The following is a 26,663-nucleotide window of genomic DNA, read 5'->3' on the forward strand; positions in this document are numbered from 1 at the left end:
TTTTATGGTTGTGTGTTTCTGCTTTCTGAAAATCTCTAACTATGTTTTATTTTGAAATGAAGCAACAACATTTCAATAAGATTTGTGTGTGTTTCTGTAAATATTCTACTTAGCAAATCCAATATGTGGATCCAAAAATGTCATGTATGTGTCACATGTGCATTTTCCTTTCATGTTTCATATTCTTTAGAGGCTGTTCTACATTTTTCGACACATTTGACAAAAAGTAATAAAGGGCTGCCAAAAAACTTCACAAAATGAGTTTGCCACAACCACAGATGTGATTTTTTTATATAAATGTTGAATATAATATATATATATAATATACATCCAATAGTTGAAAAATGTGATTTCCAGAAAAAATTATAAACCGCATATCAAGTGTAGGCTATGTATTGTGCAAAATATAAAAAAAAACTATACACTTTTAAGGCATTTAAGCATTAGTCAAATAGGAAAACAGCATTTCAGAGAATTTTCGAATTACCAAAGAAAAATGATTAGAAATTCTAAAGCTCAGGAAATAAAGGCATCATCGACAGCGGTTTTATCATTAATATACATTTGTATATCCTCCGTTGTTTTCTCTCATTTTTTGGCAAGGGTTCTTAAATTTTTCTCAAAGCTGAGCTTCATTGTACCACTACACAACAATGAAAAATTTTGTTTCTAAATCTTTAGGAATTTATTTGTATAAAGAGTGAAGTCGATTTTCCAAATTCTAACAACACTTTCGGATGAAACTGTATCATCTTAATGAAGTTCCAAGAAAGAAAAGCATGTTCATATTATACAGAATATATATAAACAACTGTTTGCCACACTCCTTGAGCATTTTTCCTGCTCCTCTCCAACACACAAACTCCACTGCAGTATATATCTGGTAGCTTGCTTCATAATTTGGACCAGCGCTCTAATCTTAAACTCAATTCACATCCACTTTAGACATCAAACCAATGTGATTACCACACACACATATAGCAGGTTATTTGATAGGTGACAGATATATAATAATAATAACCTTATAAGGTTGTCAAAAAATAGCTCTCTTCATCTTGTTCCCCAAATACCATCTGTTCTTCTTGTTCAAATGAAAGAAAATGTCTTTGGACACCATAAAGCTTCTCTGTGACTTTATAAAATGAATCAGAAATCCCACGACTCAAGCTCTAATCAGAGGCGGGTTGAGTAGCCAAAATCTTTACTCAAGAATTACAAGTAAATAGATCAAGTAATCAAGAATCAAGAATCAAGAATCAAGAATCAAGAATCAAGAATCAAGAATCAAGAATCAAGAATCAAGTAAAAATTGATTCTCAAGTAAAAGTAAAAGTCACTACTTAAAAAATGTATCGAGTAAGAGTAAAAGTATCCAATGAAAAAGCTACTCAGCTACTTTGTATCTGATTACGACTATTCATAAAATTAATATCAATGCCAATATTTTTATAATTTAATATTTTTTATTATTATTATCATAAGCATATATCTTTGCAATATATACACAAATAGACTTAAAAACATAACAAACACAGAAGAGACAAGCATTTCTGTTCATTTCATGTAACGCTAGTCCCAATTTCAATGCATACACAATTTATTTAGATTAACACACCATGTCAAACTAAAGTGAACCTGCAGCTTTGATCAAAGCACTTAACTAAATTCAGAGCATATGATGATCTCTAGAACATCTGCAGGTGCTCTCTTGAATGAAATACAAACTGATTTTAAACAAAACTCATGTTTTATCTTGTTGTGTCACATGTGTGTTGTGAAAAGCTCTTTTTTGTAAACATACAGTAAACAGTGAACCACAGGCCCATCAACACGTTTTCTTCCTTCTGTTCTTCAAAAGTATATTTCTGCAAGCCCACGTTTCTAATAGGTCACGCTTATGTTGCTATGTCTGACGAACAGCTCGCGCGTGCATATGGCGGCCATTATCATCACTGGCAAACAATATGGCGCATTTGCTGTTTTGGGTTGATAGATAGCCTATAGATTAATATTCACTTAATTCAACGGTCTTTGTGTCCCGCTACGAGGAGTACCCATCGCTTAACACCATGTCTAATCCGGACGGTGCGGACAAAATGTAAAAACGGGTTCTAATGCGTTCTACTGTCTGTTGTCGCGTCACATCACATGTAGACACGTTTAAGACGATTTAGATCATGCTGCGATCATTTGAACTGATTCGTGAACCTATTCAGACTGTTTTGCCCATTGTTTAATTAATTCTTTCACTTGGGAATGCCCTACAAAAAAGAAGGAAATTCAGGAACAAAGGAACGTCACAAAGTAGAAGTACAGATTTTCTATTAGATTTATACTCAAGTAAGAGTGAAAGTATCCACTTTTCATTTTACCTTAAAACTACTATACATTCCAAAATGTTACTCAAGTAAATGTAATGAAGTAAATGTAGCGCCGTACTGGCTCTAATTGCATTGCAAAGCATATTCCAGTGCATCCATTCCTTTTTGTATTGAAGCATGCATTTCAACAGCAACATGAGGCTGTAGTTATTATGTTAAAGAAAGAAATCAAAGCCATTAGCATTTACGCTCAAGGGCGGCCTTTTCATTCTCCACCGCTTTCTTAGTCTCTAAACAGCACTCTGCTGGTAGGAGAACCGGGCTTCAATTGGCATCCTGTGGACATGAAAAGCCTGTGTCAATTAAATGGTTTCCTCATAAGCCTGTTTTGGAGACCGTGCTACGTCTTACTGGTCTGGGGCAGCTACACATGAAATGTTTATGAGGTGGTCTTCTGAGGTGGTCTTTTGAGGATCCAGCGTGAAATGAATTCAGCATCCTATCTCACCCAAAATAAGGACGGAAGTATGGGAAGACAGATTTATATAATGTGCAAGAGCAAAGTGAAGTGTTACATAGTGCTACGCATCCAGTTTTTAACGATTTTATGTATCTGCAATTAATCATTTTAAATTCTACTAGATGTCTTCCGTGAAAAAAAGTTGTGATAAAAAACCTGGAATTGTATGGAATGTCACTTAAGAAAATAATTAAAAAACATTAAGCATTCAGCAACATAACCATAATTATATCCGCTTTAATTTCTTCCATAAATCTGCACGTCAGTCAGGACACATCTATTCGCATAGATGGATCCTGATTAGATGTGTAAATGAGGTTGAAGAGCACAGATTGGGGAAGAGTCATATCTCATATTTATCAAATTGGAGTTTCATCTGTCTGTGAGATGGAATTTTTGGCCCTGGAATTGAGATTCATCCACTGATATATGCCGAATATATTTTGGCCTTGGGTCACCGTGATTGACAGCTCCAGCATTAGGTGAAGAGAGCATGTGCCATGGGATGAAGCAATGGTCGGAGCTCAGGCACCACATCTGGGACCTGTGACTTTTAAAAGGAGATAAAAAGATGTCAGAGTCCCGATCCCACATTCTTACAGACAGACACACACACACACACACACACAAACATACTCACAAAGAAGCCCCGCCTTTTACTGACAGGCGCCGAAATGTATAGTAGAATTACAGGCCATTTAATTTCAAAGGTTACCCCTGGAGGTACTTCTCCATTTCAGCATGTTATAAAGAGAGAGATTGAGGGCTATGGAGATTAGAAAAGCTCAGCTGGAGGGACCCCGTGACCTCAATTAGCAAGTCAGTGTCCTAAACCATTTTACCGATACAGAGTAGCGAAGCATGCTCTCAGAGGAGAGCCCAGTATCAATTCTGCAAAAACTGTGTATGCCATCAAGAGGCATTTAAGCCGTAAACAGGATGAGATACAATACCTGCAAACTAGTCGCTTTTGGCAAAATACGCCATTTTGAAACAAACATTTATCATTTATGTGAATCGTATGAATCCATAGAGTTTTTTTTCCTGTGGAGGGGGGTCTTAACTTGACTTTGAGCATGCGAAGATTGTTCAGACGGTGTATTTTAGACGTTTAATAAGGACTTTGGAGCATTGGGCTTGCGGGACGAGGGCAATGTATTTACTAGGGCAATGTATTTTTTTTATGAAAATCTCAAATTTGACCAAAATCCAAATTTTCCATCTTTTCCTGTAGCTCAAAATTATTGTCATGTCTTAAGCTGCTGCTCCGTATGGGTCATGTAGTGCACTTGAAAAAGTGTGCAGACTGAAGAAAATGACTATTAAAACTGCTTTAAAGTCTCTTGTGCTATTTTATGTTATGACACACATTTGCTGGTCATAACATTAAGATATAAAGGAGTTGAGTTGTCCTGCATGCACTTTATAGAGTGCCGATAACAAAGCAATGTAGGAAAACATATTAAGACATGTCAAAATTCTAAATACAGACCCAAACAAATTCCCTCCTTTACTGCACACTGAATTTCTTTGCATTAAACTCCGCTGGACTGCAAAATTGAACTGCCAAGCACCTAGCAACGTGACAACCAAGCCTAACACATAGAGTCTCTGTCTCACTCCAAGAGTAAATGAGCTTTTCATGGTTATTAAAACATGCAAGAAGAGAAAAGACGATTTCAAGAGTTGGTGGAGCGTCGCCACTATTCCAGAGGGACCCTTTGATATCTTATTATCTTACTGATTGATGAAACATCTGGGCCACTTAAGTTCAAGTCTTCTTGGCCGACACCACCTCCCACGCACGCGTAGTCCACCAAGCCCCTATCAGAATACCAATTACTTATTGTGGACGAGCTAATTGGTTCACATTGAAGATGCCCAGTCCACAGAATGGAATCTAGACTGAATTTATCAAAGGCAAAGGAGACGAGGAAAATAAATAAATGGCTTTGAAATGGAAATTCCAAAGTGTTTATGAAGTTTAATGTTGAGAATAATCTTTAGAATTCGTGGCAGAATCTTTATCGGTACGGTCAAGGTTCTACAACAAGACACTATGTTCTTCATACAGTATTCCAAGTCTTCTTCCCAAGAAGAAGAAACCTAAGAAACCTAAAATTCAATTTTTATTCACGGTAGACAATGCAGTCCCTCGCATTACCAAATCATCAGTAGGTGTGAAGGATGAAAAGTCTGATAAAATCTAGAAAAATAAATCCTGCACACCACTCATCAAAACTACTAACTGCACACTGGCGTCATCGCAAGAACATGTTAACAGCCTTCCTCATCCAAATCTTTTTTGAAGCTTAAAAGCTTAAGTTCCCATTCATTGTAAAAGCATTAAAAAGATCTGCCAGTACAAATGTACTTTATGCTTTTGTGTTCGACGAAAGGAAGCATGTCATATGAGTTTGAAAGAACAAGAGAGTAAGTTAATAATGAGTTTTGGGTGAACTTTTCCTTTAAAATGAGTTCCAATTATGATGAAAGCAAAATGTGCTGAGCATTGCCAAGTCTACATAGTTCCACGCTGAGGTTAAGACCCTTTTTGCACAGATTCTAAACTGATTTCAATGGTTTATGATATATACGTGGAGTACAAAAATGTTCTCATGATGGTAAGGTATTGGTTTGGCTTATTTTTCTTGGTTAATAACTGTGGAGACATCAATAATGTATATATTTTGATGTGATTTTCATAAACTCCCCAAAAACTTAAACGAACATTTAATACCACAAGGGATAAACTCAAATTCATAGCCCGGAAATTGCTCATAAAAGGGTAGTTCACCCAAAAATAAAATGATGTCATTATTTACTTTCCCTATTGTCATTTTAAACCTGTATGACTTTCTTTCCTCTAAAGAACAGGATATTTGGAAGAAAGTTGGTAACCAAACAATGGCTGTTCCCATCTTGGTTAATGAAATCATCTATTATTTCTATTAAAAACTAAAACATGTGTAAAGCTCACAAGAAACGACTTTAAAACCATTCTAACCGAATTTTTAACAAAACAAACTAAAAAAACTGTACACAGCATTTCAATTTAGAAAATTACTCTGAACCGTGTTGACGCATAGTTTCCAATGTTCACAACATTTTAAAAGTAAGTCTTATTAGACAACCATCCAAGAATGTAAAAAAATCAGATGAATGGTGGTCTGGCTGTTGCCACAACTCTTTACATCACAGAGGTGAGTGAATCCACACCAACAGACTATAGTTAAACATCATAAATCATTCTGGACTCACCATTTGAGCCTTAGATGGCCTCTGATCAATACTGTGTTTTCAATAACCACTGCTCAACAGCACCCGTGAGTTTTATATTGCAAAGAAGAATGGATGCTAAAAATAATAAACTAAACAACAAGATATAAGTAATCTTATAAGCAAATATAAGTGTCAAGCACAGTGTGCTTTTACAAACACTTTACTCGATTTGCGCTTTTATGTCATTTTGGAGTCATCATGACTGCATTTTTCCATGTGCAATGGATTTCTTTCCCCTGCGTTATGTTTGTATCCAACGCTCATATCACACGCAGAGAAAAGATATCTAGGAACACATTGAGAACAGGCAGATGTGATAAGCACCTTGGCATCCGTTTAGTTTCGCTGAGCCTCGTGGTTTGAGTTCACTTTGAACACGGACACAATAAACCACATCACACCTCAAAGCTGGAGACCTGGTTTGTTTTTCTGTTATTTATTTATTTACTTATTTTCTAACGTCCCCCGGTAATGCAGTGAATGAATTGCATTTTGTACGAAAGGAGCCGCAGACAATGGAAACACTGCTGGTTTTTGCCTCTTTATCTCCTTCATTTAATTGGATTTCTTTGAAAGTTCAGATGAACCTCATGGGGCTCTCATCTCGTTTTGCACCTTCACACTGCTTTTCTGCCTCTCACTGAAGCTGATTAAATCACAGAGTCCTGCTTTAGGGGCCAATCCATGTCTCTTGTCACAGATGGCTTTGATTGATTTGTTATTTCCACAAACAGCCTTTACTAGAGATCCAAGAACGTATATCTGTGCTTCTAGGCTTTGTGTTTTGTAAAAATTTGCAATAATATCATGACTTTATAACAATAACAAATAATAAAAAAATTCAATACATTTGACCTTATTTCTGCTTGTACATTTTTACCATTAAGCTGCTTTGCAACAATGTAAAAATGTGAAAAGTGCAAATAAGATAAATACAAACTGAATTTATGTGTAAAGCCCAATGCACAACATTACAATTATTCATATAGGTTTAATAAAACTAAATCTTTTCATAAAACTCCCTGCTTACGTGCAAACATTTTGATTTAAACAACGGTTAAATGTTGTGAAGATTGTCTGAGAAGGTGTATGCTTTTCCTCACACTCAGGGTGTTTCTGCTAACCTGACAGACTTTTACACTATGAATACATAAGGGAATATGTATAATTGCGCACAGATCAAGGCAATAAAAACACATAATGAAATGTAATATAAAATGTAAAGGGATTAAATTTAAGCTTAAGTATTGTCTTCATACACACAAGTCAAGATGTTTGTAAGATAAAGTTTGCATGGCTGTTCAATATTCAACATCTGTAATAAGCTTCATCATAATTAAGTGTCGCAATCTCATATTTAATATAATCCTGTTGGGAATAAGTTTCATCATCTTTTAATCTTCCTCTTTTTTGGAGTTGTATCAACTGCAAAACAACAAAGCTATTCATCTTCCATCGATTTGACATGACTGTCCCAGAGCTGCACTATCCTTACAAGTGAACTCTTGAGAAGTCATCCTATGAATCATACTGTCATCATTAGTCAAGTGCTTCTGTCAATTACTCTTTGATCGGAAACTAAAGCTTGTAAAAATGTAAAAAGGAGATTTTTTATTATCTACAAATATGATGCTGTCCATCAATAATGATTATTTCTGTAACAGGGGTCTTCCCATTAAGAGGTCCTTGATCTGAATATTGTCGATGACCCCCTGACGTAAATGCAAATGCAATACAACATATAGCACAAGTGCTCAGAATGGTAGATGTTGATGTTCCTTTCCAACCGTTTCTTGTCAACCCACGGCTCTTTACAGCCCTGATATGAGTTGCTTGCCAACGACACTCCATGCACTCTAATTTTCCCACCTTCCATCTGTCACTGACATTTCAACATGCCTGTCACATCGAGCTCACTATCGATAAAACTGAGCTCCTTCTCCCGCCATCGATACCACCAATTCCTTCACCTCTGTTTAAAGTGTCATTGCCTTCTGCTACGTAAGATGCCTGGAAGATGTCAAAGAATAATTACTGACCTTCACTGATACCATAGTCTTATAGCTGGACTTGAATTTCTGGTCCATGTTCCATGTGGAAGCTTGCAATGCTCAGAGGTTGCTGGCTCATACTGTAAGTGTTGCTTTTGAAAAATCAAATAGAAAAAAATGAGGCATTTGTTAAAGTACAATGAGAGTATTATGTATTGTAACATTGGTCAAAAATAAAAAAATAATAGGCTTGGGTAAATTTGATAAGAAATGTTTCCATTCTTCAATGTTTAAATCTTCAATAGTTCAAGAGATCTTAAACATGTGACATAAAGGTCACTCTGATGTCAAAGGTTTGTTTAAAAAGTAATTCCTCATAGCATTCATATGGGACCAGCGTTGGGTCATAGCACCGTTGCAACTGTGCCAGCTCTCATGTTGCTTTCCCTTTTTAAGAAAAACCCACTGTGGCCATCAGAGTCTTGGTAGAAGAAGCTCTCCAGGGGGCCGACTGAGAGAGTCTGGAAATCCTCAAACACACTATTGTGACAGAAACTCATTTTAAGACCATGGTAGCTATCTCTTTGAGAATCACTTATGGAGCCAGCAAAAGAGAGAATGCCGAAGCTTCCCACACGACCTGAAAGAACGTTCTTCTCTCTCACATTCTGACTTTCTCTCATTCACAAGTTTACAGATTCACGCAAGCTCTTGGCAAGAACTATCTCACAAAAACAAACTTCTTATAAAAACAACTTCATGGAGCATTTTGAAAAGAAGAAAAAATCAATATGTGCATTCTATTAAACCCACTGGATAAAGTGAAAGTCAATACTAATTTGCAAAGCCTGTGCAATGTTTAGTGTTATCAAAGCAACAAGAGCATCTAATTGTGTTTTTTCCAACAATTTTAAGCAAAGTTTTTAATAAAGAGACCCACTCACATAATCACACAATTTAATATTGTTCAACTGGAGATTTTAACTACACATTCAGCCACAGCGGAGCATAAAGCTTCCACAATATTGTGTTGCTGTATCTCATTAATGTTGGAGCATCACGCTCCATCGGCTTCCCAGATTTCATTTCGTCCTCCATGCTGGAATACGACAGCTGCTGGGCTCTCGCAAATCACAGGGTGACGTTCTGCCGCTGCATGGGGGCGGAGTGGTCACAAACTAAACCTAAAATAGAAGAGAGAAATGAATACAGGTTTGGAACAACTTGAGGGTGAGTAACTGACAGAATTTTTATTTTGGGGTAGAATCTCTTTTCAAATGTAATCCATCATAAATGAACAAACTACAAACACTTTTGCTGTGTTGAACCTTTTGTGCATGACTCTGAACCCGGTTTTACTGACACTGGCTAGCGGTGTCAGTTCATGTTATGCAACATCTACAACCCTAATACTTGCAAGCCTGTTTAAAACGTAACGTGGAGAAATTTCAGGATTTTTAATAGAAAATGAATTTCTCAGATTTTGTTTAAAGGGTTGCAAATATTGCAAAGCAGATGTAAAACACAAGTAAAATGAATTTGCCTAGGTAATATTTGTTTATCCTTATCAATGTGATCATCAATATTTTTTAGAGGCCATATTTTTACACTTTTCCTGGAAGGTAGAAAAAATCCATTAAACATCAAATGAGACTGCCAAAGGTAATAGCTCTTATTTAAGGGCTCTCAATTAGATGACTGAATGCAAATTTAAGTCATTTACACTGTAGGCATTTGTTAGTGTTTAATAGGCGTCTCATGACACAGAATCTTGTGGTTTATTACTGTAACCACAAACTGATCATTGACCTCAGAAGAGCTACATGGATTTTAGATCGCACTATGCAATTCTCTCACATTTACGCCTATTGAATATGATTTACATTTCAAGCCCATGTGGGATGCACAGTCAAAACAGTCAATAAAAGAAGAGAGAGAAGTTATACAAGTCCTAGCTGGTTGAGAATAACACAAATGCATCAATACTCTCAGTAACAAAAAGCAAAATAAAGCACCTCTGAGGGGTCAAACTCAGCTTATTTCTGGAAGCCTGATTCAAGGCTTTACATTTTCTGCTGTGAGAAAACTGACTTATTTCTTTGACACCAAGATCGAGGCGCTATGAACCCCATCTGAAAGGGAGTTTTTAGTCATTTCTTTCTACAGTTGAGTTGGCTCGTGTCTGTTGATAGTTTTAATAAAACAGAAAATCATTCAGTGGTTCAAACGAAGAGAACCTTTTGAAATGTTTGCTTTAGATTTAATTTTGAGCCTTGTATGATGTTCTTAACCAAAGAAAACACATGGTCGAGAAGACCTTGAGAAATCACTTGGAACTGAGGAACTTTAGAAAGCCAAAAAGGAAAATTGTCTTGAACAAAGGTTTTCACATTTTTTTTCTACTTCTTTATGGATTCACTTCATAAGCACAAAATATTTCCTATTCCTTTCGTTTGATGGAAGAGTACAATACCATACTTGCATGTATACATTTGGCAGACCTATTTTGAATTGATTTGCATTCAAGATGCACAGCCATTTCATTTAAGAACCATTTTTGGCTCCCCAAAGAACCATTTGCAATTTTTTTTCTTATTCAAAGGATATTCGTCCACTACAGTACAGATAACCCTTGTGAAACAACGTTCTTTGAATGTTAAAGGTTCTTTACGGAACCACTCAGTCAAAAAACTTTCTTCTATGGCATCGAGAAGCAACATTATTTTGAAGTGTAGGCATTTTTGGTATTACTCTGGGAAACAAATGAGATCTTGTCCAAAAGCAGAGCATCATGCTCTACTAGTTAATTTATAAAGGAAAGACAATTTCTGCTAGTGGACATTGATGAAGAAAGGTTCATTATTTATAGAGATCATAACAAAATAATTAAAACAGTGTGAAAATGAATGACAGGAATGGCCTTTGGGTGGGATGTAATAATATCTTCTAATGGAAAACCACTCAAAGGTGCTGGTGGGAGGTGAGAAACTTGGATGAAAGTGAACTCTCACACAGTCAAATCAGTAAAAGCGCTGTTGGTGACTCTCTGTGAAAACTTAGATGACATTTAACGCCAAGTTCCTTGATAATATCATGTGGATTCTTAAAAGTCAAAAGAAAATGAATGACACTTTACACACTTAAGAGTTATGAGCTGAAACATGCCAGGTGTGTGCGTATGCTGAATCTGTGCAGAGATAAAATTAATCGGAGATGATTTTTATTTAAAACTCAAAACAGGGGTGCAATACTGTTATTTACATTAATGCATTTTGCAGACGCTTTTATCCAAAGCGACATACATTGCATTGTACTATACATTTGTTTCTAAGTATGCACCATCCCTGGGATCGTACCCATGACCTTGGCGTTGCTAACACAATGCTCTTACCACTGAGCATACCCAATTTACAAAATGTCAGTGTCATCTTCTAGGAAACCCCTCCAGAAACCTGCTGACAATTGTTCTTGATTCCAACAGGTTTCAACACACAGAGGAAAAAATATTCGTTTCTCTACCATGTGGCATTTAAATATTATTCTAAAGCAACTCAATTTTCCTCTTTTTATAATTTCCACCCGAATTTGGGATACGCAATTTTAATTAGATCCCATGACCTCATACAGTGATATAAAAACTGATTTTTTTGTGTAATTTTATAGTCAACCTCTCAAAATTGCATGTAACACAGCTGAAAGTGCATGTACTGTAACAAGACAGTCTCTGATTCGCCTATTTGGACAAATGAGGGGTCTACATAGAGGTCAACGTCTGAGCTTCCTTTAAATTTGTATCTCATGTGGTGGAAAGAGGTTTAGATATTTTTCTGGATTTTTAACTCTCCAAGCTGACACAGCACGTTGATGGGAGACATATCTAATTTTAAAACCACAAAAAGAGGTAGCAATGGACTTATATTGTTGTAAACAACCTAATGAAAAGTATTCTGTAGCATTTGAGGCTAAGTGTAATGGTGGGATACAGTTATTAGCTTATACATTCGATTGATCTGTTGTTTGTTTACAAATATAAATTTCATCCATCATAATTCATTCGATTTGCATTCAGTCTTTTGAAAAACAATAAATCCAACTGGAGGTCTATATTCTGTACACTGTAAAATAAATACAGTTTTCCCTATTTTTACAGATTTCTTTACAGTGTAGAATAAGAGCTTTCATTTGATATATAACTTGATTATGTTGGACATATTTGAGCGTTATGAAAAATGTTCATGATCATAAACATACTTGATTTTAAAGGTGCAATGACATGGGGATCAGCCTAAACACGTTATGTTATGTACGATGAATGCCAAAATGGGCTACTTCTCAAGAAACTAGAGACTAAGCTTTCAAATGATACCACATGTGATAGTAAGTGTTGCAGTAATACTTTTATGGCGTCATTTTGGAACAGCCAGAATTTCTTTAGCAAATGCACAACCTAATACCAGATTGTATGTATTATTTTGATTTATATGTACATTAGGTTGAAATTCAATAGATGACATGATTTACCAAATATAAATAGATAAATCTTTAAATGTACATACTCATAATAAGATATATATAAAAAATGTTAACAAAATTTAAATAATCACTTCTTTGTGTTGAGATGTTGATCGCTCCAGGTTTTGAGGCATTAAAACATTGCCAGCCTTTAACGTTATCTGCATACTAATTTTCAGCCTGTGCAGTACTGATAATGATCATGAATGTACTGTACTGAGCATCGTTTTCATTAGCGAGGTCAGTAGAGTGCACTGTTAGAGAATGATGCTGTGTTTCAGCAGTCCGTCTCCCAGGAGCAAACTCTCTCCTTCTTCTGTCGCTCAGGTGCGAGTGTGATGTGCAAAATTGCCAGCCAGGCGTAGAGAGCAGTGAATCATGAAGGACAGGATGTTCATTTATCCTTTCTTTTCCTCCATACCTGACGATGTGGTCTAAGAAATGCAAGCGTAGTAAATGGGTGTTTACTATACTTAATTTGGGTCTAAAGTGGGATGTTCCATACCTAAAGTACGGTATGTCTCAGAACATGATGTTTAAAGCCTGCCCTTCTAGTCTCACCAACAGAATATTATAGAAAATGCAATTTTGGATGTCGGTGCAGAAATTCATGTAGACTTAGAACCGTAGATAGTTACATATCATCCTCACATGACCTTCAGCTCTCCCTCACGTTCCACACGAGCAGAGTCCAGACACCACCATTCCCATAGGAACTCTCTCCATTTATAGCGTTTGCTAATACAACAGAAAGGTCAGACTTAAACAAGAAGTTAAACTTGCCAATTTGTTGAGCTAATTAAGGTTAATAAATGTGTCACGTAGGCACGAGTCCACGGACAGATCCAACTTGTCTATGAGATTGTTTGTGACTCAATCATGGCCTTTTCACACTTGATATATTTCCTGATCTTGCAAATAATGGAAAAATGACCAATTAACCGAATAATGACCGCCTCTCAAGAGTGTTCGGCTATAGCCACAATTATCTACAAAGACAAGAGATCCATGACATGTCCTAGTGTGGACAAGTGTGTGTGTCAGGCTTGCTATGAGAAGTATGAAAAAATTAACCTGCGGAAAATCGTACTAAATAATGTGCTAAAAGAATAAAAAAAAAGGTTAGTATGTTAGATAAAGAAGGGTGAAGTACTGTAAAACTCTTAGCTTTACAATGGTCAGTGGTCTTACGTCCTCCTCAAGTACATGTACATGTATGTATTTTGGCATCAATGACTGTGATCTGGTGTGACAATGGCTCCAGATAAACCGTGTTCCTCATTCTTTAATTTTATGCATCAGCAGCCTCTGTGAAATGGGATATGCAGACAGTGACGTCATCGGCTGTGATAGATGCTGACAGTTACACCTCAGAGGTGCTGGAAAATCCATATCAAATACTGATACATGATTCAGCCATATCAAACACAATACTTCATTCTGACTCAAGCTGTGATAATCACACCCGACTCTTCATCCGTAACCACTGCCAAAACACATATCTTGACAAAAGATGACGCTTCATAAACAATAAAACATATGGCATTGTTTACTTTCCGTTCTGTATTCCAAACCATTTACTGGTTTACGGAGGAGAATTTTTGCCTTTATACCTTTGTTAATAGGTTAATTCTACATTTGATTTTCTTATTTAAAATTTTAATCAGGCAAATTTATTAAGTGTAGGATTTTTGATGGAAGACATAGTAGTCCATGGCATTACTTTCTTAGTATTGCTTTAAAAACAGTTCAAGCACAGTCTATGTTTCACAATTAGTAATGCAGATATACATATAATGAAACTAAATAAATATCGTTACGTTTTCTATGTATTTCATACTTTTCCTGTTTTCTATAAAAAACTTTACAAATACAAATTAGTTTTCTATAATTTTCCCCTTTATTTTTATACTTTTTTTCTTATGTCTGAACTGTTTGCTGTCAAATATATGTTCTGTAAAGCTACTATGCAACAATGAAAATCAAAAATAGAAATACATATGAATTTGAAAAAACATGTATGACACACAGCAAGCAAAAACAATAAAATATTTCAAACAATAATTGAATTATTTTGTATTTTAGCATAACTATAAAGTTGCATTGATCATATCAGAATACAGGCTCACAACAACTTGTTTTATAAAATATTTGTAGTTTCATGTTGTCTGATTATAAAAGAAAGCACAAGAAAAAAGAAAACAAAAGGGTTTACAAAGAGATCAACTACTTTACTGAGGTTGAGATCGATAGGCCGGCAACAAGCAACCGAAGTAAACAGTAAAGCTAAGTGGCGTTTCACCTGTGAGAAATGAGTTCTTGAGGTAAAAAATCTGCTTGTGAGTCACACGTCGGAAGCGGCAGCCGCAGAGACGTCCTCTCTCCCTCTTTGCTGACAGACATCTGACCTTTCACACGTTGACTTGCAAGAGACCTGTCAGTTAAAAAGGGAAGAACTACAGGAATGACGCAGGTCCCTCCATCCCTCTTCCCTCTGCTCCTGTCAGCAAAGCCTCAGAGATCCAGGGAAACAGGAGGAGAGCGGACAGGCTCTGACACATGGCTCCCGGAGCTATAAGGCATCTTCTATACGTGTGTAGCGCCGCTCGTGTCTGAATCTGCGCGAGCGTGTGTGTAATCGTGCTTGGCGGGTTTGTGGGTGCTGTCAGAACCCAGCATATTGTGCAACGAGACACTTTTGTGCCAAAGACAGGGCAGGAGATGACACAAGGTTGGGGGTCTTTTCTCAGCACAGGGGTCTGTTCTCAGGCCTGGGGCTTTATGAGTGTACAAACACAGAGCTGACAGTCAGACCGAAATGACTCAGACTCTGCCAACAAGCCAGCTTTAATGAGCGATCCGGTAGTCCTTCTTAGCACCAACACAAATAGAGAAAACTTTCATTTAGCTCCTGATTAGAGCCCCTGAATTCCAACAATGTCATGCTGGGAGACTGCAGATAATTGTGGGTCAATCACAACAAGGAGACATCTAAAAATATAGCTTCACTGCCAGATTCTCATACTGACATCCGAGCTGAGAGAGTCGTGAAGTGGCTCAGTCCCGGTGCCAGCCGGCGCAGGGAGGCTATAGGAAGAGCTCTGACTGCCATGGAGATGTCGGGGGACATTACTTCACACCAGCAGACGGGAACCATTGTCCATCTGCTCCTGAAAGACACAGGAACAGCGTGCCGCAGCACTGCACAAGGACCATGTCCTTATGAGATAATGAGTCTGAATTCATAAGAACAGCTCGACTGTGGTCACAGGTGTAAATGAGACTGGGGCTAATTGTCAAATGTCTCTTCCACAAGTGAATATTTCTCAGGTTAGTCATTAAAAAAACGTTTTGTACATGTCTGTACAATTTCTGTACATTCAAAATCCAAACAGTATTGGGAATTTATTTTATTTTATTTTGAACATGTGAAATGGAATAAAAAAAGAATACATCAAATAACACCAACAGAAAAAAATAATAATAATTGTGTAAACTTAAACATTAACTGTAGATTTAACGAAACAGGAAAATATGCCAATTAATGAAATATCATTTAAACCATCACTTAAAATCAGTTTTTTTCTTGATTTGTGAAAAATATCAGAATACAATAAAACACAATGATGTTTTTAATGTTTGAGATTTTAGAGAAACAGTGTTTCCTCGGGAAATGTGTGATTTAGGAACGTTTTCGTTTCTAACACAAGCACCTGCCACAAACATATTTCTTAAGAAATTTACCCACCACAAAAAGCCTTTTGTGACATTTCTAATTATAAATCTGTTGTCCTCGCATGCCTCTCACCCATGTAGCCGACTGAGACTTTCAAACTCCTTCCATTGTGATGTTGACTGAACATTCAGACTTTAATATCTGTAGAAATTTTAGACAATTTTCCATTTGGGCAAGTCTGCCATTTTCGTTTCATGATAATAAAGAAAAGCCTGCTTCTGGATCTGCATTGGGCTGTCAGACGGCGTTGATGAATGGCAGAGAGAGTGAAAGGCCAGACGAATCTTTGACACTTCCTCTTCATCTGTGTTCAGACTTTTCCGAAGCTACCAAACAACTCTGACTTCCCAAAGTACACGTCAAGCATTTCAAAGTACACAGGAGATGCGGAGGAAGATGTTAAACTGTGAAAAACGTTGAGGACTACTTGAGCGGTACTATGAGTGTGATGACAGATTTAGACCAGTAAAAGGATTTATTTATCTGTATAAAGATAAAGATGTTAAGTAAAATTGATGCAAATAAAAATAATTGCATATAAATAAACATCATTCACACATATTATTGTAACTAGGGATGTCACAGTATACCAGTATTGACAATTACCGTGATACGTAAACCTACAATTATTGTTATCATGTTCATTTACACATATCGTAATATCAGAAACTATTCGGCACCTTTTGCAATTTTTTACTAAACTAAACTCAATTTATTTATATAAATATTTGTGTCAAATATAGAAATCTAAATGAAATATGAAAAATTTGATAAAAAAAATCTGGTAGCATCATTTTTTATTTAAAACCAAAATCAGTTCTTGTTACGACGATAATAGGGTAAAGGCCTTTGAAGCACACTAAAAATAATTTCCATTTGCCAAAAATGGTCACAGTTAGTTCAAAATAATAATTAAATATTAAAATACAAATGCTACCATCATGTAGGTTTTGTGGGTTGAGCACACCTTCACAATTGAACTTGGATAGCACAGTTCTGGAATTTCTTTCTATCACCAAAAACACTGGAGGCATTAAAATAATATGCACAGAATAAAAAGTCAAACCTCCTTCATCCAAGTCCAATCATTTGTCAACCGTACATTAAACTATTGGGCGAAACAAAATCAAGAATGATATTGACCTAAGAGCCCCAAATTAGATTTTCCATCCTAAGAACAATAACTGAAGGCCAACAGGCAAGCAAAATAAATGCGGCACATTCATACCCGATCATCTATGTGAGAAAAAATGCCATTGGGATCATTTGACTTCCTGTCAGGCAAGGACACAACATTATATCTTTATAACGGTCAGAAAGCCCTATTCAATTCCCCTGACCATGCTCAAACAGCAGTCATAAATGACGCCCCAAATCCATTTGTGTATTATATATCCAATTATTTCTGAAAGAAATAACAATTTGAGACATTATGTGACACAAACAGACATAAATCAAACAATTGTTGACATAAGACTATAAAGAATCATGTGACTTAATGTGGATAACAAAGTTCAGACAGCTTAAGTTTTGGAAGATGAGTTCTCCTCAAAATTTCAGACTTTTGATTGAAAACGACATGACACATGTGAAATAAACATCAGACATGACACATGAAATAACTGAAGTCTTTTTCTCTGATGGAACATCTGAGAAGCAGGAGACTTAAGCAAACCTCTGTCTTGCTCTCTTTTTAATCTCACTGCTGTCGAGGAGAAAAAATATATATATTAAAGAGAACTAATTTAGGATTTTCTTTCCCACGGGGTGCGTTAAAACCACGCTGAATTTTTCAAATGACTTTCTCACAAGTAGTGTTTTCTCCCTGTCACGCAAGCAAGCTGGAGAATGAAGTCTGAATGGTGGTTTATTTTAGAGTCTGCGCTGAGTGGCACAAGAGAGGGCATGTAGACACAGATATGAGAGATTGTTCTAGGGAATACATGGAGAGAAGCGTGTCTGAATAGTAATTCTTGCTCCATCAAAGTAATGACAATATATCGTTTCTACAACTATAAATCCACCCGGTGAATGCTTTGAAACGTCCCCTCCATCGATGCTTTTGAGAACATGCAATCCCGTAACATACCACGAATATTTCACAAAAAAATCATCTCACTCCATTTCCGAGTCTTGTGCAACCTTTTTTATAGACACAAAACCAATGCTAGTCGATGGGGACCAACGGTTTTCTGTTCCCAACATTTTTCAAAGTATCTTCTTTTGTGTTCTGTAGAAGAAATTTATACAGGTTTGAAATGACATCAGGGTGAGTAAATACTGACAGAATTTTCATTTTGAAGGTGAACTATCCCTTAAAGAAAAACATAATGCCCACTATACCAATATTCTTGCATCACATCACCAGGAATGCCAACTCAAAGTATCACAATATCCAAGCATGACAACTACACTGTCAAACTTGAAAAGACAGTTCACCCAAAAATAAAACTTATCATTTACTCCTGCATGCCATTGACTTCCATTGTATGTACAAACCTGCTAAGACATTTCTCAAAATATCTTCTTTTGTGTTCCACTGAAGAAAGAGTCACATTGATTTTGAATGACACAAAAATGATTTAATGATTCCTGAATTGTCAGTTTTAAGTGAACAATAAATTAAACTGATGCCAAAATACAATTATTTGTTTTAAATATACAGTAAAGACTTCTGAATTGGGCCAGAAAGCAACCACCAAAAACAACCCTAGCAATATTCCATTCAGAACACCATGCTGCTCTGTTTTGTTCAGGAATGTTTTAATTTTCCATTCATTGCAACCTAGAAATATTACAATGTCACTGTAAGAAAAAGCAATATAGTCCTGATTTTTCCATAGATTGAATAAGATAAAAAATAGCCCGTACCCATGTCCAGATGTCAAAGGAGCTCCGCACATACTTCACTGAGAGCTAATAAAAGTATTCCCACTTTCATGTCGTTCTTCTAGACAAACGACCCAATTTATGAGACACACATTATAGGGTTTCTGTGATTACTCATAGGCTTATGGATATGAACACGGTTTAATCTTGGGACTTTGAGATCCGGTGGTGGCAAACATCAACAGAGGGTTGAGAAATAGGGCCAGTGGGAGTTTCTAAGACAAATCGTGAAAGAAATAAAAATCGAGGGCAAACCTCTGAAAGCTTACAACACTGAGCAGGAGTGAAATCGAAAGGCAATGAGCCAGGAATTATTGTCTTTTACCTGGAATAGAATTTCCAAGAAACCAATTGAGCTCTACACTAGAGCTTGCGGAAGCACGGCCAGAAGGGCTGAGATAAAAAAACACTGTTGAAGAGTTAGATGTTTAAAATCAGTTACCAGATTGTTTACTCTTTGCTACAGATCTAGATTATCTCTCCATTTCAGCGAGCATCTGTTAGGTGTTTCTCCAGTGCCAGGTAGGTCAATTGCTTCCAATATTGGCCAACATCAACTCATTCCACAGAAAGCTGCTCTCTATTTTAAAATCTCAGTTCAAATAGAAGGGCTCTGGGTTTAAACTGAGGTTCAGTTTTAGACAGCGTCCCTCGACAGTTGAGATAGAAGAGCTTTGATGTGCCAGAGCTGTCAACCCTGCCACTCATCCAAAGGCTTTAACTTAAGTTCAACGAATTCGAGTCAAAGCCACTCGGTCTGAGAGAAGCCCATGAGTGGTGAATTGAGGACTCTGGAAAGACTAAATCAATGACATGAAGCTGTGATTTCATCTTTAACATACATCCAGTAGGGTTGCCTGGCAAACAATTGGAGAATAATTTCGTGACCTAAGTTTTACAGGAATATTTCAGGGTTGTGGCACTGGTTGGTGTATCTCTAACATGACACTTCACATTTGTCACTTGAAATATTCAGTGTGTGCTGTGTGGGGGTTGGCATATTTTAGGCTGGTCTACGCGGTTGGACACCATTAGTCAGCTTGACTGGTTCTCGTCTTTAATGCATCTTGATGTGTACATTGCTGACATTTCTCATTATTGTCAACTTTGTAAGAAACAAAACATCACACTGTAATACAAATTCTTATATTGCATGCAATTTTGAAAGTGTATGCTGTACATAGTATTTGTATCTGTATTGAATGTTATCAATACTGATTATGGCACAGACATTTCCCATATGACCTATTAACTGGTTATCTTAAATGGTCAAAAACAGTATATATGCCACTTTTAGCGAGCATTGAACAATTTTTTTAATGTTTCTGATCATCACATTGAAAACCATGCCAAAAATGTGTGACTCATACTCGATAGACAGAAACTTGTCATAACATCCATGTGAGCTTCTACAGAAGTCAGTTTTTGGATTAAAAATATTCAAGTTAGCTAAGCACTTTGGAAAAGGCTAAATACCCCTTTAAAGGTCTTCACACTAAAGTACTTCTAAAAAGAGAGAAATTACATTTAAAGCTCATCAATTATGTCAACCCAACAGTATAGCATCACTAAACCATGAATAATACTGTATTCCCATCATCCCCTTTCATATCCTCACGCTATCCACGGCTAAAGTTAGTGCCTCAAATCCAAATCTTCAACAGTGGTGGTGTACCTGCTATACAAAACAGAAAAGGAAAGGGAAATGAGGGTAACAGTGTTGACAGCTCCCTCAGATAAACAATGAGAACCACCCCCATCACACCATAGACGCACACCTGCAATATATCACTTTGACTGGATTCTTTCATTTGACAGACTGTGTGTGTTGCAGGTGTGAACAGCGAGATAGGAGGGTAAAAGTAAAAAAGGCTAATAAGGGAGAAATGGGAAAAAAGGAGCATGCCTCTCGCTCCACTAGTTACCCACAATGACTTGCGCTCACTGCATTGTGTCTTATTGATGTGCTCTCTGAAATTCAGTCCATTATATTCAAACTCTTATTCTTCATCTCTCTGAATGTCACATTGTCCTATTAACCTCCATTAAACCTTAATTTGAACAATTCTTAAATGCAATAAAAATGATCTTCGAAGGTTTTAAATGCTCCACAGTCAACATTAGCGTGAAATCACAACTTTTTTCCTGACACACTTTAAAACCAGCAATTTATAAGTGCTTTATATTTCAAATTTGCATTAATGTTCTTGGAAACGCAGCTTTTCTTCAAACCTTGTTAATTTTTAATGTTTTTAATTTAATTTAATTTGGGTTACATGAAAAGGTATGAAGTAATAACAAATAAGAATAGATTTTGAAATATAAATTTTACTGTCATGATCCAAAGCTCTTCAAAAGTGTGTTTTTCAGTGCAGGGGTCACTGGGTCTGGGTGGGCGAATTTGCCAGCTACATTGGGGCAGATCCTGGCCCTGTTAGATGCATCTGGACAACAGTATCGTGGCTTCTCGGGGGTTCATGATGATGAAACCAGCAGCTGGCAGTGCTAAACATCAAAGAGGAGATTTCTGTAAATTATTCATGCTGCCCTGAGAAGCCGAGTGTTTTTAAGTGATATAGTCTGAACTGTTTTAAGGATCAAAATAATTTAAACGAACTTATGCCTGTGTGCAATTATTTGTCATAAATAGCTTACAGAAACTAATAATACGAAGTGTTTTAGGATTTAATATGTATTAAATGGGCACAATCACATTATTAACAGGCGTGTCTTGAATTGTCTTGTTCTCTCCAATACATTTTGTGTGAACATCTAATCGAAGACAAACTCTATTTCTATTCTTAGGACAGCTGTGAAAAATATCTGTAACCATAGTGACATTGACCAAAGATGGTGATGCCAGAAATGATACAAAATGGTACAAATTTGCACCTTTCTTTGAATATAAAGCTGTTATTTATACTTTATTTGGCGATCAATTTAATATTAACAAAGTTAATCTCAGCATCTACTAATATTGTTTTTAAATAAAAGGTGCAACTATTAACATTAGTTAAAGCACAATGAACTAGTACAAACAATTGTATTGCATCAACTAACATGAAAAAGAGGAAAAAATACTGAAAAATGTTGATAATCTAGTGCATGTTAGCATTTATGTTTAATAATACAACCTCATTGTAAAGTGTTACCTGTTGCATAAAAACACCTATTTATTTGGATATATTTTCCCCCATTATATTCAGATTGATACCATCAGGAGATGGTAAATGCCTCTCAAAGAAAAGTTAAAAACAACAAATATTAATTAAAAAGACCTATTTCAGTTCAAAGGATTATCATATGAGAGCTACAACAAGGAAAAGCCTCTGAGACCCTCAACGTCTCAGTATTTATATCGCTCGCTTCCTGACACCACCTAACATCAGGTGAGTGGGTGATGGCCTATCCCAGAATGCATTGCATCAACATGGTTTCAGCATTTCAAGTGAACACTTTCAATGCGTTTGTGCCTCAGACCTAGTTTGCTCGCTCTGTCAAATGTTTATCTATGAATGTTTCATAACCAATAACTCACAGAGAAAATATCTGGCACAGTTGCAATATAGGGAGTGATGCGGGAGATTCTTTGAAATGTCAAAACTTATTTCTGTACTTATATCGGCTAAATTTACTGGGAGCTAAATCATTTCTCATAGGAACCCATCTCAGACTTAGTTTTTATACTGCTGGTTTGTATAAACCTTTTGAATTTCAGCTTTCCGCTGTCTTCCCAGATTTTTCTCTTCTGAAGAAATAAAGCAATATATATTTATACAAAGTGTACACTAATATAAATGTTATGAGTCTTTAATCCTATGCATTTTTAAAAAATCAAAAATAAACAATTCCTTCCAATAAGAAGCAACACCCCCTGTGCAAGACTACTCATATAAGTCAGCTAATTTTCACCAAAATAATGCTCCTTTACAACATGAATGTCCCAAAAAGGCAAAGATATACAGTATGTGAGATATCAGACTGATCAGAGCTACATATATCAACATATATATGAGATACTGTACCATGTACAGTACATGTACTGTGTAGAAGGAGAGATGCAGAATGAGATCTTACTATCTATATCTATCCGAACGCCTTTGCCAGAGGCATCAGCGGACGCAGAACTGCACTGAAAAGTCAAACACACTGTGTGCAGCAAACACACTGTCTCTTTTCAGTTTACCTGAATACTAATGCACTTTCACTGCAGTACATATGATGCATGCAAAACCAGATTCTATTAGATCCTTGTACATCAAGATTGCAGACACCACAGACAGAGAGAGAGAGAGAGAGAGAGAGAGAGAGAGAGAGAGAGAGAGAGAGAGAGAGAGAGAGAGAGAGAGAGAAAGAGAGAGAGATAGAGATAGAGATAGAGAAAGAGTGGAGAAAAAGATAGAGAGAGAGAGAGAGAGAGAGAGAGATATAAACTACATTTAAAATATACAGTATTATATGAAATGGTAATTTTTGACATTGCAGAAGAGAATGTCATTAACACAATAAATAGGTAAATAAATGAATAAGGAAGCCCTGCGATGGGTTGGCACTCCATCCAGGGTGTATCCTGCCTTGATGCCCGATGACTCCTGAGATAGGCACAGGATCCCCGTGACCCGAGGTAGTTCGGATAAAGCGGTAGAAAATGGATGGATGGATGGATGGATGAATAAGGAAGCAAGCAAATAAATAAAGAAAAACAAGATCAATAACAATCTTATTATTGTTATTTTATTTTAAATGATACTACTACTACGACTACTGCTAATAATAATAATACAATATGCTGTATTTTCTTAAACACAATATTTCTTCTCTTCATTTTTCTGACATTAACCCGAACATAAGTCTTCCTCTCTTGACACTGTTCTGTAATCTATTATTAGTTAATGTAAAAATAATGAATGTTTTCATGGCAGAGAACATTCCTTATAACTTTCCTGTCAGGCCATATTTTAGAATTAGCAATATGGATAGCATCCATGCTTGTCCAGTGACATCCCCAAAACATCCTTAATCATAAAACTCAAGTGGAGAATAAAACACAAGCTTTTAAAATGACCAATGTGGACCACCGAACTCAATCATCCGATCCCCATTTCATGATCTGACTGCCCTGCTCTCAGTTTGTCATCGCCTGGCACTGCGTAGGCTGATGTTCTTATCATTTACAGTCAGCATTGACCCGTGGGCCACGTCCTCCATCCACTGCCTTTGAATATTAGACATCTGTCAACCATTTACTCCACTCACAATCTTCAGAAAAGCTCTGCAGAAGCTCATATCTCCAGCGCTCTGAGCGACAGGTCTCGGGTATAGTCACGAATTCCCCACATCACTGCCGATCTTGATGGAAGAGCTTTTCTGCAGTTTCCATACCAAAATAGTAACCGACGTGCAGCTGTGGAATAGCAGGAGGCGGAATTGTTTTGGCGGCAACGAAACGTGAGGCTCCGCTGGGTGTTTTCCTCAGGGAGTCTCAGCCATATGTTTACTGAGGGGACTGAACCAATTAGGGTGTCACATAAGATTGTTCATCTAGATTGTCACGGTCTGACGGCCGTTTCACGAACCGGTCCCACCACCTGCTGTGATCGTTAAGAGAAATAATGCACCATGAACGCGGTGATGGTCGGAGAACTTCAAGGTTTTCTCAAGGTTTTACCCTGGTTGCTTGTTGAAGCCTATAACAGCAATGCGCTGAAAATGAAACAGCAATTGAAAGCAACTTCATGATTTAACATGACAGGAGGTAGAATGTAAATATGTATTTGAAAACATTCACTTGTCTTATTTTATATTGGTTGTGGGTCCAAAAAACCAAGTCACTGTTTAAAGTACATTTTCATCTGCTTCGTATCTTGAACATTTCTGTCATCATTTCAAACCAGGATGACTTTCTTTTTCCTGCAGAACACAGTAGAAGATATTTTAAAGCATGTTGGTATAACTGAACAATGGTGGGTCACATTTAGGCTACTTCTATTGTATAGACGCAAAACCAATGCCAGTCAATGCAAGATAACTTCTGTGTTCTGCAGATGAAAGAAAGTCATACAGATTTGAAACAACATGAGGGTTAGTAAATTATGACATATGACATAGGAATATTTTTTTTTCAGAAAGTTCATCCTGCCTCAAAAACTAAGAAAATAAGTTTGCTTAACAAACCTTGATCACTGAGATAATCCTGTCACACCATGTGGGGCAAGTTGTCACCATCGTGCCATTTCAGCAACATTTCAACAGTAATTGTATGCAATAGCGACATTTAGAAATATGAAATAATGTTTTTGGCTCACATTAGTCTTCTCAAATAAGGTCATACAGCAATAGCAACCCTTCAATTTTGAGTTCTCATTAGGAATACACCTACAATGCCCAAAAAAGCCATTTACAGTAGAGAGATTCTGAGACTCAACCCATATGTGGAGTTCAATTCTGTCATTTGAAATGAATCATGAACTCATATCCTGACTTCCAGCAGACACCAATGGCATTTGGACTGTCCTACCCTCTTGGGAACAGGCATGTCATCCATTTACAGCACTGGAGAAGAATCTATCTATGAAATAAATCTCTCTTGCCAGTGAACCATATGAAGCATCAGATGATACATCTCTGTCTGAAAATATTAGGCACTAGAGACACCGGGCATGTCTGCTGTTGTCTTTCTGTCAATGCAGCCAAAGAGTTGTGTATCCAGCATTATATCAGCTGTAGGATTTAATATATATCCCTGACAATATCCTGTACTTGGACAGAATCCATCAGAGGTTATAACCATATCTGTTTCCCGATATATCACATTTGTTTCACTGCCCAGAGGCGCAACTCAGTTGATCAGATATTGGGTTCATATACATGATATGATGGCTGTAAGGCAATATTGTTATAGTGATAAATAAGCAATAGTAGTAGTGTTTGATAAAGATTTTTTTCAAAAAGACCAAAAATAATGTAAATGATCAGATTCATTTCAAATGCCCAACTGCCTTTACACCATTTATCCATTCGTAAACAATTATTTAACCATTTAGAAATGTGCATTTAACTACTCACAAACTTACATTTAATAGTCAGAAACTTATATTTAACCATCACACATTTTCATTTGGCCAATTGAAAAATCTATTTAACCAATTATAAATTTACATTGAACCCCTTACAAACGGATATTTAACCCTTCAGACACTTAAATTTAACCAATCATGAACTTATATTTAACCACTGATCTATATAAATGACAGGATTGCTCATGACAACTATTCTGAAATCATGAAGCTTTAATTCTAAGCATTTACATATGTGCCGTTACAACGCAATACACACTCACCCTCTAATACATTTTTACATGTTGCCATTCTGCTGAAAATAAACATAAACGTTGGAAAAATACATCAGATGAG

General features: G+C 36.6%; 1 protein-coding gene across 1 annotated transcript in view; it reads right to left on the bottom strand.

The window, feature by feature from the left end:
• Positions 1-9,113: 9,113 nt before the first annotated feature.
• Positions 9,114-26,663, bottom strand: part of LOC130438100 (polycomb group RING finger protein 3) — an 80,357-nt gene continuing 62,807 nt past the window's right edge. The window contains exon 10 of the mRNA XM_056769882.1: positions 9,114-9,298. Coding sequence (XP_056625860.1) covers positions 9,293-9,298 — 6 coding nt within the window. The 3' untranslated portion in view covers positions 9,114-9,292. The remainder of the gene's footprint in view (positions 9,299-26,663) is intronic.

Source organism: Triplophysa dalaica, chromosome 16 (assembly GCF_015846415.1).
Source record: "Triplophysa dalaica isolate WHDGS20190420 chromosome 16, ASM1584641v1, whole genome shotgun sequence".
Classification (NCBI taxonomy): domain Eukaryota; kingdom Metazoa; phylum Chordata; class Actinopteri; order Cypriniformes; family Nemacheilidae; genus Triplophysa; species Triplophysa dalaica.